The sequence below is a fragment of the Antrostomus carolinensis genome, unplaced genomic scaffold (assembly GCF_000700745.2).
Source record: "Antrostomus carolinensis isolate BGI_N321 unplaced genomic scaffold, ASM70074v2 scaffold18824, whole genome shotgun sequence".
Classification (NCBI taxonomy): domain Eukaryota; kingdom Metazoa; phylum Chordata; class Aves; order Caprimulgiformes; family Caprimulgidae; genus Antrostomus; species Antrostomus carolinensis.
Genome location: NW_010308875.1, coordinates 1 through 14,148, shown reverse-complemented (window position 1 = coordinate 14,148; position 14,148 = coordinate 1). Strand labels below are relative to the sequence as shown.

General features: G+C 39.0%; 1 protein-coding gene across 1 annotated transcript; it reads right to left on the bottom strand.

Annotated features, from left to right (window-relative positions):
* Positions 1–535: 535 nt before the first annotated feature.
* Positions 536–10,650, bottom strand: LOC104523379 (cyclin-G-associated kinase-like; the record flags this gene model as incomplete). Its single annotated transcript, XM_029084487.1, has 5 exons — positions 536–653; positions 1,667–1,861; positions 3,130–3,263; positions 6,754–6,876; positions 10,502–10,650. Coding segments are annotated over 5 exons (719 nt in total), but the record flags the coding sequence as incomplete, so codon positions are not given.
* Between the last annotated feature and the right edge of the window lie 3,498 nt (positions 10,651–14,148).

Genomic DNA, 14,148 nt, shown 5'->3' with positions numbered 1-14,148 from the left:
CATGCCCTGTTTGCCCGTCCTGTTCGCCGCGGTCAAATATGAAAGTCTGTGAAGTATTTTCAGTCCCTGTTCTAGAGGTTGAAATTGCACGTCCCTTATTACTTTTCTGAACAACATACACTCAGAAAAACTTGTTGTGCAATACACTAATAAAGAAATCTGTCATATCTGTCATTCAGAACAGTTTTTAATGTACCACGTTTAAAAGGACATTTCATAAGATATGCAAAGAGTTCTTTTTCTTACGCAATTTCTCTAGTCAACGATTCAACCCAGACAGAATTATAGGCCTTTTCCAAACTGATTCATTATAGCCATCCAGCTTCCCCAACTCTCTGCTGACAGAAAAACTAATTTCCCATGCCTGATCAGCACAGAATCCAGAAAAATGCTACTATAGAAGATACGTGTAGCTCCTGGTCTTGCATGAATGCAAATTACAGCAAACCAACAAATCCACAATGTATTTGTCCCCTGACTGTAGTTACAACAGATGCAGAATAGCCTTGCTAGTCCTTACAAATTTATTCATTACCTTGGCTTGTAGTCGGCCTCCTAGTGTTGACCTGGCATGATAGATCACAATGAGAACATCTCCCTGGACTGTTATACCTAATGGAATTACTGCTTTCCCATCTTCAATTTTAAACTCCCTAAAGAAAAAACGTAATTGCAGTTAATTTTGTTTAAAAAAAAAGTGTAGTACTTTATGTTTAGTTTGGTTTCTCCAAGGCCTTTAATATCAACCCATAAAAATCTGCTTGAAGATCATATTACAGACAAGGAATTAACTCTAAATGATTAAAACTTAAAAGCTGCTCCAAAAACAACTAGATTGTCAGTTGCCTACAGCAAAGCAACAAACATTTAGATCTACAGCTTTCAAATGAAATAGTGGAGAAACATTTGCTGAGACACGCAAGAGATAGGATATTATGAAGAAAGCTGTTCCAAAGAAAGGTGCAGAGAGGAAACAGCTGCACTGATGTGGTATGTCAGGACTCCCACTGAGGGACAGTGGTAGAGAAAAAGAGGGAAAAATGTTCTAACACCCCAAAGCTGTTTCTGTTCCTGCTCTCTTCAAATTAACTAAACTCCTTACAGGGCTGGGATTTACAAGAAAGCTAGAAGGACTTTGGTATTCTCTTACATTTCTTTTGTCTGTGACTATCTACATCTACTACCGCTGGTACAATTTGCAATCCTTGTGCTGTATTACAACAGCTGACACCAGAGCTGTACAGCGGCTAATATGCACTCACCTTACAGCTATGGTGCCTGGGGGATCTTTACTATTTCCATGACTGAGACATGATGTTCAGTTCAGTACATTTACACCAGGGATCAACCTTCCTAGTTTATACCATATGGAGTAAGAGGAAAAAGAGTCTTGCTCACCTCTGCCTCCCAGTGCCCACTGTGCCACCTCACCATCACTGTGACTTTTTGCAAGAACAGATCCAAGCTGCTATTATAACCATGTTGTTTCTTCTCCATGATCTACCTTTCAAGATCAGCTAAAAGGGGACAGAGGAGCTATTCCACACATTAAAAGAAGCCTTCTGCATAACTAGTACATGCAAAAAATCGTGCTTTCTCCTCACAGTGAAGTTAGTCTAGAAAAACATAATGTGCTGCTTCAGAGCAAATCATAACCTGTACTTACTTCATTTTGTCATATTCCTGGGAGGTAGTGGTTACTCTCTCATCTCCCACATAAACTTCACAAAAAGGCCTGCAGCCATTACGCTGCTTACTGAAAAGAGGAACTGGAGTCATGATGATCGATCTGACAAAGATGGGCTTGCTGTGAGGAATAATGGGTTCTTCAGCCATCATGTCACACATGTATTCAATGTATCTGTCAAAATCAAAAGGTGTTCATTTAGCCAGAGACCCAAATTCTAAAAATAGATGAACACATAGGGGAGTTACTTCTGTTCATATTCAGCCACTGAGCAGTGATGATAACAATAAAACACTAGGAATACCTAATAGCACTTCCAGCAAACAGATTTTCAAAACTGATAGAATTTCACAAAAGGAAAATTAAATAGAAACATGAGAAGTATTTATGACCCCTAGCCAGCTGCTCAATTTAAGGACAGCAACAAAGTTTCTGTACGAAAGCCTGATGGCTGCATCACAACAGAAAAATACACTGCCCAGAAAATTGAATACAGCACAGTATGTGAACTAACCTGTACCTGTGTCCCTTCCAGACAACTCCAGACACTGCCTTAGGTCTGCAGCTTTACATAGACTCACTTGTAAAACAAGCTAGCCACTTTTTTTTTCCAAAGGCCTTAAAACACCAAATTAGAAGAACTATTTATTCTGTATCTTACACGTTATCGATCAAAGTTGCACAGCAGTTCTGAAGCTGGTGACTCAAAGCTTCCTAAAGGCTTTAAATTTGTCTTCATGAATATAAGTTATCTTGTAGAGGACTCATTAAATATACTCAAAGTAAATCTGTGTAACAGCATAACCCATCATTTGTACTTAACTAACCCTTAACTTTCACCTTTCTAAATCTAATCATTTTTGTAGGAAACACCCTTACTACCAGTGTCACCTGCTACTGAGATTTTATTGTTGTAATATCTATCAAATTAAATCAAATAATCAGTTTAAAATATTTGTCAAAGCATACAAAAGTCACCTCTGCATGCACGCCTTTAAAAAGTAGAAGGTATTCCTACCTATTCCAAAGAGACTGACAGAAATCATTACTGGTCTTTCCACTTGTAGTGTTCTGACACAGTAAAACCTATTGTATTAAACTAGTAAACATGGAATAAGTCTTCCATGTGTGGAAGAGGATTTTATACTTAAGAGAGCATTCAAAAGCACTGCATACCATTGTTTTCATTCCTAACATTTCTTCACTACAGGTCATACTTGACATTTTGGTAAGAACATCATGAGTAACTTAAGGGCTCACAAAATTCAGAGTTACTTTCTCTACCCATGATACATCTGTTTTTTCAAGTATTTTGCTATTCTAACACAGACACTATTACAATCACTTCTCTTTGTAAAAAGCAACCTGTAAAAATAGTAGTATATTCAAAATTGCATAACCACTTGCTTCAACAGTACCCGACAAACAGACTGATACCGTACCTTTTATGAGAAGGCCAAATGCCAGGAGGGCAGCGTTTCATACTGAACATATAAACTGCAGCTTCAGCAGTAGTGAAGAGACGACAGAAACACAGAAAAGAACAAACTACAACAGCAGAAGCTGCTCTTCCATCCTACAAAAAAAAAAAAAAAAAAAAAAAAGTAACTTTGTTATTAAGCCTAGTGGAAAAAGCATTACAGAAGTTACTGAAGAACATGCTGTCTCCTTAATGGAACAAAGTCAAAGGTCTAGTGCAATCATTAGATTTGAATTTTGTATCTGAATGTGAAATGTTTTCATTTGATTTGCACAAAATACAAAAGATAATATAATACTATCTGCTTGCTCACATGTGAATAACTGCTTTAGCTTAACACTGTTTGAAATTTTCAGTTGATGTTTACTACCTTACTATCACTAATACCTATTTTTAATTTTGTTTTCTGGCTGCTACCTAAAACCCCAGTTTAGTGGTATTTTTGGCTGATAACCACAGACTTTTGCTACAAGAGAAGTCCTAAGACTCTGAAGAACTAAGCCACACTAAACTCTTCGGTCTTCTGTATAAAACTGTCTGAGACTAATAGAATGGTTTTGGTCAGAAAAGACCTTTAAGATCATTGAGGGCAACCATAAACCTAACAATGCAAAGTCCACCAGCAAACCGTGTCCCCAAGCAACACATCTACACTCTTAAACACCCCCAGGGACAGTGACTCAACCACTTCCCCAGGCATCCTGTTCCAATGCCTGACAATAGGTTGCCACAGAACTAAGAGAAGGAAATGAAAACACTGAACATTTCCGAAGGGACCACAGCTACACACATCCCAGACTCATCTCCACATTAAAAAGACTGAAGATTCAGAAGAGGTAATGGTTGACAGAACAGGACCTCTCAAGTTTTTTCGCTAGCAACATGGAACAGATTTTTTGGTAGTCATTTGGCATACAAGTGTAGAAGTGGGGAAGAAGGAAGTATTTTAACAGGCATTTCCTTCAAAGCCAGGCTTCTATTCTAACCATTACTTAGACCAACGAGAAGGTCTGTCAGCAACATAAGAGCCACATCTTTAAAGAGCAGTTCAGCAAATCAATATTATTACTGCTGGTGTAACTAGCAAGCCCAGTGATTTCCAGAAATCATTTCTAAACTAAACTAGTTATAATTCTGTGGGCCCAGGCCCTGCCTTTCAGTTAAATTTCACACAGATGGAACAAAAACATGGTCCCTATCCCAAGATGCCTAGGACAAAACATTAATGAAGACAAAGGAAGAATGAAACAACACTGATCAGCATAACAAGCAGTGACCTATGTACATTTGTACTACGAAGCCACTTCAACATTAAAGCAACAAACTGAGGGGAGAAGGATCATTGTACAAAGTCAGCAAGCAAGTCACAGCAAAGCCTTTGCAACTGTGGCATGAGGCCAGAGTACAACTTCACAAGACTGTAAAGACCACTTTACAACCAGAAATACAAGATTCAAAACAAAGAACATCTTATTTGTGAGTAAACAAATCTGACCAGAAATACTGCACTTCAGAAAGAAGCTTGGTAAGTTGCATAATGGGACCAAAAGAAACACTCCCATACAGAGATGAGACAGTAAGAATTTCACTTTCTCCTTTTTTTACAAGGATGATGGATCTTGGCTACAAAAATAAAGAGTCCTCAGGCATAAACAATCATTAAGGCACCAATAAAGAACTATGATTGGAAAAAGCTAGATTTTTAGTGTAAGCTTTGTCTCAAAGCCTCAAAAGGCTAGATGTGCCTAAACTATTTGGAAAAGAAATAACCTTTGTAAAATAAACATAACTTTTCCTAGTGTGTGTATAATTATCTTAACTAGGTTCACCTAAACACAGATATCTTAAGGAACACTTAAGTACACTTAAAGAGCTGCAGCATATCCAGTTGCAAGTTTCTTTGCCACCAAGATGATCTTGTACTCACACCTTTAAAACTATGCAAGTTTTGAAGGATGATCATCACTGCAGGGCCCCAGATAATTACACAAAGCAATGTGTTACTGCAGATGTACAGGAGCTACTCCAGCCTCTGGCATATGTGCTACAGCCTTGCAATATCAACAGAACAGGATGTCAGTTAGAAACAGATCCCAGTCACTTCCAGTCCAGAAAGACTTAACTGTAGCTGAAGTGGGGAGCTGCCGTTTAAACCGAGTTTTCAACTGCTTGTTCTCAACTGGATCACTCAAACTACAATGCAAAAATTTAACAATTCCCTGCATTATTACAAACCTCTACAGCAAAGATCAGAAGACCAGGAAGCCCTACCTAATTCTGAATCCCAGCCACCAAGAGGCAGTTACACCTTTACAAGAAGCAACTCTTCACATTTTGTTATCCAAGAAAAGCATACTAGACCAAAACATTCTATCTCTACCAGAAAAAAAAGTATTCTTTTCAACCTAGATTTCATAGCTTTTAAATCTACAAAAGTTTCCAGCTAGATGAATCCAAAATACATATTGCAGCTATCATTAACTTCTAATAGTTCTGGTGTATGCTCTTCATATCACATCTGGCATGCGGCCACCTACATACAAGCTTCCCTCACACCTGAGGAAAAGGAATGAGTTATGTACCTTAAAGGAAACACTTCAAGGGAAAGATGTTAAAAAACTGGTGCTAATTCATCACATCTGCTTCTTACCAACCTGACCAGAAATCATGTGATACTGAGATACTGTAAGTATAATTTTAAACTAGAATTAGATTCCTAACCTCGCAGCCACACTGAAAATCCCAATGGTTCTCAGGAGCTAGCATTAACTGTTTTTTTCCTTGCAAAACTCTATTTAAGGTAATACACTTGGCCAGATTAGCAAATCCTCTTTTAGACTCCGATAGTGATTATTCCATACAGACTATACCAAAGGACTCATTTTGAATGCTTTCCAGCAGCATCATAAGCATTTCAACAACTGTCATGTTTCTCTTTGTACTACACAGGAAAATAAGAACATCAAAATTTCACATGCAATTGTCTTACACAAACATAACAGTAACCTCATGTTTTCAAATCTTGAACATAGTAACTATTATTTTAATTTTATGTTTAACATGAGATAGTTCTATCAAGAGTTTTATTGTTTTTTGGGATATACCAAGGTTAATGATACATTAGAGAACAGTGGCGGTTACATGGCAATCTGGTGCCAACTAAACCAAGTTCCACCAAAAGCCTCATAGTCAATTTCTGCAATCCTGCAGATACAGATTACATTCTAAATGGACAGTAGTGCCAAACAGTGCACACCCAGCTGTCACTCAGAAAACATGAGCAACAAATAGAGCAAACACTGAAATTGTAGAGGAGATTTTCAGCCAAAGGCCACTTTGCCTTAATCCCTCCTATATACTGCCTTCCATGCTACATGCAAGTAAGCAAGGGCTACATTAGGTTACTAATTTGCCTAAAGAGAAAATTTATGCAATAACTTTCATAAAGACATAACAGGATGGAATTGTCCCCAGGCCTCACACTAAAGAAAGCCAGTAATATTCACACTGAGTAGATACTAGCATCCTTATTCACAATTTAAAGCTGGATTGAGCAAAGCACTTAAGACTTAAACCACTTTCATACAAGGCAGTGCACAATGCAAACATTCTTCTGGTCTTGTTTCAGCCACAAATGCATGTTCTTGCATATGCTATAAAGATTCTGAAGACTTGGTGCTCGTCTTGCAGGCCAGCCACATTCAGAAACCTGCAATGAGAGAGACAACAGAGGTGAAAAACACATAGATTTGCATAGGATAAGCTGTGTAGGTAAGAGACAATTTTACACTTCAATGCCACCTTCAGGCAAAAATTAAGCAAGATGATCAAGAAAAGTAGTCTCACACAGTGTCAAGCAGCACTTTATAGGATGAAGTGCCATAGAAGTCCAGTCCTGTCCACAGTCTGCTACACTAGAAGTATCAACAACTCAGATTACTATCTGAAATTTTCTTAGAAAAAGGAACAAAGTAAAACAGCTTTCAACTTGATTTGTTCACATATTCTTAAGCAAAAAACCCAGGAAGATTCGGTCTGCTTCTACATTTGTCCTTTATTCAAAGAGCCTCAACAGTTAAGTAATATTCCTTCTGCAATTAGTGATACAAAATGCTACCAAATAATAAGCTTCACTGCTGAAAGTCTATATTCTTAAATTAAGCTGTCCAGTAAGAATGCAGTATATGAAACCTGATCCTTGAGCTTGAGGTATAGCTTCCAAACAACGCCTGAAGAGTAGATGTTCTGCCAGGACCACGTAAACAACTTTAAAAAGCAAGCTTTTCCTATTTCTTTTTAGCCAGGACCACAACTGCTGAATGTAGAAGACCCAAGTTTTACTATTGGCAACATGTTTTCTTACAAAGATAAGAGTTCAAGGACTACTCTGAAATAAACTACATAAACTGACTATCACAAAAAATTCTCAATGAGATTGGTTTTGTGCCAAGCTCAGGAAAAAAGGCTGAAAGAAACAGTCTGACATACAAAGTCTCCTACAGCTTCTCACTATATTCTAGTATCTTAATTAAACAAGGCAGCTTCAGAAAGTGTCACTTTGGAAGATATTTAAATTGAACATTCTTTTGCTAATCAAAACTCATGCAAAGTCACCAATGAATGAATAAAAGCTAAGGCAAACAGTCCTTTATAAACTTATTGACCACAGGATTCAGTGTGGGCTTCAGAACATCTTAAATCTTGCAGCATTACAGCTACAAACCAGATAACAATTTAGTAAAGCAGGTATAGTCAAAAAAAGCAGAGAACTAACTTTTTTTCTGATTTACCATTTACTTTCTGCTAAAACACTAGTTTTGTTACAAGATGCACACTATACAACATTACCTTCTTTTCCTTTGGCTATGTTTTAAGCTCAAAATGTTTTGATCATTATCAGAACAATGGAGAGTGCACAATCTCTCTAAGCAAGCTATTCCAAGCAGGACTCAAAACTAGAAGAGAAGACTTCAAAACTGTGATTAACTTTAACTCAGGTTGAAGAAATTTATAAAAGTTCCATACAGATACTACACAGCAAGAAAATAAGAATATATAATTTTTAAAAATACATACTAATCAAAGCATCAGAATTAAGAATTTCAGAAGCTGCTCTCCTCTGATCAAGTTTAAGGCTTGCCATACTCATCTTTTGCAGGCACTAAAGAAAAACTAAGCTTCCATAGCTTCCGACAGGGCTGCTCTCATCCAGCACTGAATAATGAAGTTAAGTCGGCACTGCTTATTGTGAACTGGATTTCAAAGACAGGGAAAATTTCCCCAATATATTTGAAGAGTTTGTTTTCCAAGTAAAATAGCTGCCTTTTTTTCAGAAGACACTGTTTTGTAGAAACCTCCTAAAAACTCCCAGCTAATAAAGCAGGCAGGAACCTACAAAGTTTTAACAACTTATGATCTACTATTCCTTCCCAGCAAAATATAGATCATAAGACAAAATGAATGCCAAAAAGATAAACGTAGACCAGAAGACATCCAGATCACTGCTGGATTTCAGTGTGCTCATATTACCATTAACAGTACCAATACATAGGAATACCAGTGTATAGGCACCTCAGACTTGCAGAACCAAAAAACATCCCCAGGGTAAACAACTTCCTAGCCACAGAATTTATCATTCCATAAACAGAGATTCACAGCTTTGTAGGATGATGAATAAGTCAGTTCATTATGTCAGTCTCAGTAAATTTTCCAGCAACCTAGTGCTAAAAAGTATTGCTGAAGATTCTGCTTTGAGGTACCTGCTCCAAATAATCATGCGGGAGGTTTCCTGCATGATTAAGTTTTGCCTTCCATGTTGGAACAGCCTCTGCCTGAACCTCATACTGAACCAGATGCAAATAAAGTTGATTCACTCCACTCAAGGAGGTGTAGTAATGTTTTTTTTCAGGCGTGACAATACTTTACTTGTCTATATGTTTACAAGGAAAGAAAAGGAAGGAAGTGATAAGCACTAGATAGAACATGTGAAACACAGAACCATGGGTTGGAAGGGACCTTAAAGATCATCTAGTTCCAACCCCCCTGCCATCAGCAGGGACACCTTCCACTAGACCAGGTTGCTCAAAGCCTCATCCAACCTGGCCTTCAACACTTCCAGGGAGGATCATCTACAACTTCTCTGGGAAACCTCTTCCAGTGCCTCACCACCCTCACAGGAAAGACTTTCTTCCTAATATCTCATCTAAATCTACCCTCTTCCAGTTTATAGCCATTACTCCTTGTCCTATCACTACCTGCCCTTCTTAAAAGTCCCTCCTCAGTCTTCCTGTATGGCCCCTTCAGGTATTGGAAGGCCACTATAAAGTCTCCCTGAAGCCTTTTCTTCTCCAAACATACCTCAATCTGACAGTTTAAATGAACTTGGATAACTAAGTAATGCTAAGAATGGCTCTGCAGCACAAGGTCCGAAAGGCATTTCCTGTAACAAACACTGCTTCTAAGCAGTCAGTATTGTGGGGAAAGAGCATGATCACTACAGACTCACTAGGTGAGTTCTAATGTGGCCAGTGCTAGACAACTCACAACATGGTAACAGTCTCCACTGTCGAGTTACTTACAGGACAGTCAAAGTGTATCTAGGAACAGACAATGAAGTCCGGTATCTCAGCACCTGACAAGCTGTCCTCACTGCCTTCTTATTGAATTAGGCAAATGTCGTCATTTCAGTATCAGAGAAATAGCCATAAATATTAACAGAGGTTCAGTTAAGCTATACCAATATTTCAGACAGTAGAACAAGCAGACAGCTAGGGCCGAGCCACATGGGAGCTGAGAAACTGTCAGAAAGGCTAACAGAGGCTCAGGTAAGCTATACCAATACTTCAGGCAGTTGCAACAAGCAGTCAGCCAGAGCTGAGCTACATAGGAGTCAAATGGTATGTAGTGTGACAAGGAGAAAGTCCAGTGAACAGGCTGTGCACATCAGTCGCCAAAGGAGTACTACCTCTGACAAGGAAAACCTCTCAATGCATGAGAGAATGAAATTTTATTAAGATTTTTAAATTATGTAAAGTATTCTACATTTAAATCTGAAACATTTAAGGTACCTGTATAAGTTTTCAAAGATTTCACTATCCCAGGAAACAGACTTTAGTCAGTAAGATGAAAGATTAGTCTTCAATTAGTTAAAAGTTTGGATTGGAAGCAAAGACAAGTAGAGGATAAGTTACTCTGACCTTATGTTTGTGCTTATTCTTTTGTAATCCTTTTGATTCTGCAGCCCATTTTAACAAATTTCACAATAAAAAGCTGAAGGTATATCAAGACATTGTGTTGAAAGACCTATTACAGAAACATACAAAAACTATACACACCCTGTTATGGAATCTTGAAGGCCTGTATGTTCTTTGAGAGAGATTGTACACAGCATAGTGACCAGGATGTTTAGAGTCCAGACATAACCGCACATCTTCTATGTTATTTTTGATGGCAGATTCTACACCTTCAGCTGGAAAGGACATCACTGAAGACAGAACAACAAACATCAGGTGAAGTATTCACTTTTTTGATATATTAAGAACACTAAGAAATTATTCTTAAGACAGACATAGCTATCATACCAGCAATTCTGGAAGTGATGTATGATATATCCAAGTCCCCTTTTGCATAACTGAAACAGAACATATTAGAGTTAATACTGGGATACAGAACCATTCAAGTCATAAGTATAAAATCCAGGTTTCTCAGGCTACACCCACCACCATGAATGTTTCATTTTTTCCATCTAAGGCTTGTTGCTTCACACTTCAAAGTTTTCAGAACAGATTCGCATCAAAGTTGCAACAAAGCCATCTCTAGGTGTTTCATACAGATGCCTTCAATGTTTAACTCATTCCTCTAGCCTCTGATCTTACTGATAAACGTTCACTGCAGATATCAGTTTGAAAGCCTAAAGCAATTAACATATTTAATAGTGAACATCATAATGCTTAAAACAAAGACCATATGTTGAAACATTACATTTTAAATTATGCAACTCCCGCATGTTACTATCTGGCCCAGATGGCCATGCTGCCCAACTTCTGGACTCCATATGAATAGAGGGTACCTGAATCTCTTCCTTCATTTAAAGTAGTCCTACAAAAATTCACTTCCAAAACTCCTTAATGAACAAGGCATTAATCATTATTCATCTTCTCATATAGTTGTGCACAGTTTTAATGAGCAGCCTTTTTGAACAATAATCTCCCAGTGATTTTTTTTCTTTTGTATTTAGGTCCATTCCCTTAATCTCTACCTAATTAACCACATTATGCCAATAATTTACTATTTTAAGACCACTATTACTTTTCTGTTTCTAGGATATCTGCTGTGTAGCAGGACAAAAAAGCTTGAGAAAAAGAATGACGAGCCCCAGCACAAACACCCTTGAGTATAATCACAAAGGTCTGCACTCCTGATTGGCAAAGTAAAAAACGAACCTCACGTACAGAATTTGGTTTCGACATTCCTAACTTAGCACAAAAACAGGCTGGGTGATGAGTGGCTTGAGACCAGCTCCGAAGAGAAGGACTTGGCAATGGTGGTAGACGAGCAGCTCAACATGAGCAGACGATGTGCGCTTGCAGCCCAGAAGGCCAACCGTATCCTGGGCTGCATCAAGAGAAGTGTGGCCAGCAGGTCGAGGGAGGTGATTCTCCCCCTCTACTGCACTCTCATACTCAGGCCCCACCTGGAGTACTGTGTCCAGTTCTGGAGCCCCCAACACAAGAGAGACATGGACCAGTCAGAACAAGTCCAGAGGAGGCCACCAGGATGATCCATGGGCTGGAGCACCTCTCCTATGAGGACAGGCTGAGAGAGTTGGGGCTGTTCAGCCTGGAGAAGAGAAGGCTCCGGGGAGATCTTATAGCATCCTTCCAGTACCTGAAGGGGCCTACAAGAAAGCTGGGGAAGGACTTTTTACAAGGACAGTTAATGACAGAACAAGGGGAAATGGCTTTAAGCTGAAAGAGGGGAGGTTTAGATGAGATATTAGGAAGAAGTTCTTCACTGTGAGGGTGGTCAGACACTGGAACAGGTTGCCCAGAGAAGCTGTGGATGCCCCCTCCCTGGAAGTGTTGAAGGCCAGGTTGGATCAGGCTTTGAGCAACCTGGTCTAGCAGGGGGTGTCCCTGCTCATGGCAGGGGGGTTGGAACTAGATGATCTTTAAGGTCCCTTCCAACCCAAACCATTCTATGATTCTATAAGTCAGTAGCATATTATCTCCAGAAAATCCAAATGTCATTACAACACTATAATGCACATTTAAGGATGGCACTATCTAAGCAATGCTTCTATATCACTACAAAGTTTCAAAATGCTGTTTGAAAGAGAAGACCTAGGATACTGCACTCAAATTTTGAAACATCAAGAGAGAAAATTATGCTTTGATTCCTTAAGGCTTGCTAGCAAACATGAAGGAGGCTAGAGGGACTGATTAACAGATTATTAAATTTACAAGGATTGGGAAGAGGACTTCAGATAAGACAAGAAAACGATTTGGAAAGCAAGGGCATTAAACAGCATTTATATGGAATGGCATAATTGGTGTCCTAACAATTATAATGACCCTAAGCCTTGAGAGAAACTGAAATCACGACACTGAATTTGAGACTCTCACTAGACAAAGCACTAAAAAAACCTCAGTCTTGAAAAATCTTGCATAAAGAGGAAGAAAATATGGCCAAATAAACACTATTTCAAAATTCTTTGCACCTTTGGAAGGAGGTAACATCATCATGTAGCTGAAGTGGTAACACTGTTGCAGACAAACTAATTAGGACATAAATTTACAGAGCTAATAATGATTTCTTACTAAAATTAGTGATGAGCATAGTCCTTTATAGGATCAAGAAGTGTCAAACATTTGTGGCTTACACCCACCAGCTTCAAGCAAGAAAACATGCAGATCATTCTAACAAATCAACTTTTTTTTGTATCAGGATAAAGAAGCACCTAATACAATAGCCTGAGAATAAAGAACCACTACCTCTTCACTGATTTAATACGGAGGTTAAGCAGCAACTTGAAACATAAGCTGCACAGAACTATTAAGAGCAAAAAAATTACAGTCCTCACACCCATTCCTTTGGGAACACTTTCAGACACTGACTTCTCAGTAGTAGCATCATTCAGTTCAGCTTTGCTTTCGACATTTGTCTAAAGTAAAATGCAACATTATTAGGAGCACGGATCTCACCACATACACATTGCTGAAAAAGTGCAGCCTGGTACGTTAACAATGGAGCACAGCCAACCCAAGCTTGCTGTTTGGCAGGAAAACACCCGTATGCCTGTGTCCTGGTTTTGCTAGGATAGAGTTAATTTTCCTCTTAGTAGCTAGAATAGCTGTGTTGTAGTTTCAGTGTAGAACTTGATATGAGAACATTGATAAAAGTACTAATGTTATTAGTTGCTGCTGGAGCCCAGGGTCACCGTGTTTGGCTGGTTCACAGCTGCATTAGGACTGGGAGGGAGAAGCGCAGTGAACAGCAAAACCCAGAACTGGCATTTGGATGTGCCAATGAAATATTCCACATCATATCATGTCATGTCAGCATATTAACCAGGGCTGACCGAAACACAGGGGTATTCTCTTGGGCTTGCTCTTCCGGGGTTTCGGTTTCGGATCCACCTCTGCTCCGGGATCGCTGGCTGGCACAGGCTGGGCATTGGTCAGCGAGTGGTGAGCAACAGTACTGAGCACCACTCATTTGCACATTCTGTTATCACTGTTGTTATCATTATCATTTTATTTTAATTAGTAAATAGAGTTTTCATCTCAACCCATGAGGTTCCTTGCCCTTTTCCTTCCAATTCTCTCCCCTACTCCCTGGGTGAGGGGGGTGATAGAGCAGGCTGGGCTTGGCTGCAAGCTGCAAGCAAAAAGGGTGAATTCACCCAAACCACGACAATCCGTTTTTGGTGCCCAACGTGGGGCTCCAAGTGTTGAGATAAAGACAGATTAGACCAGACTGT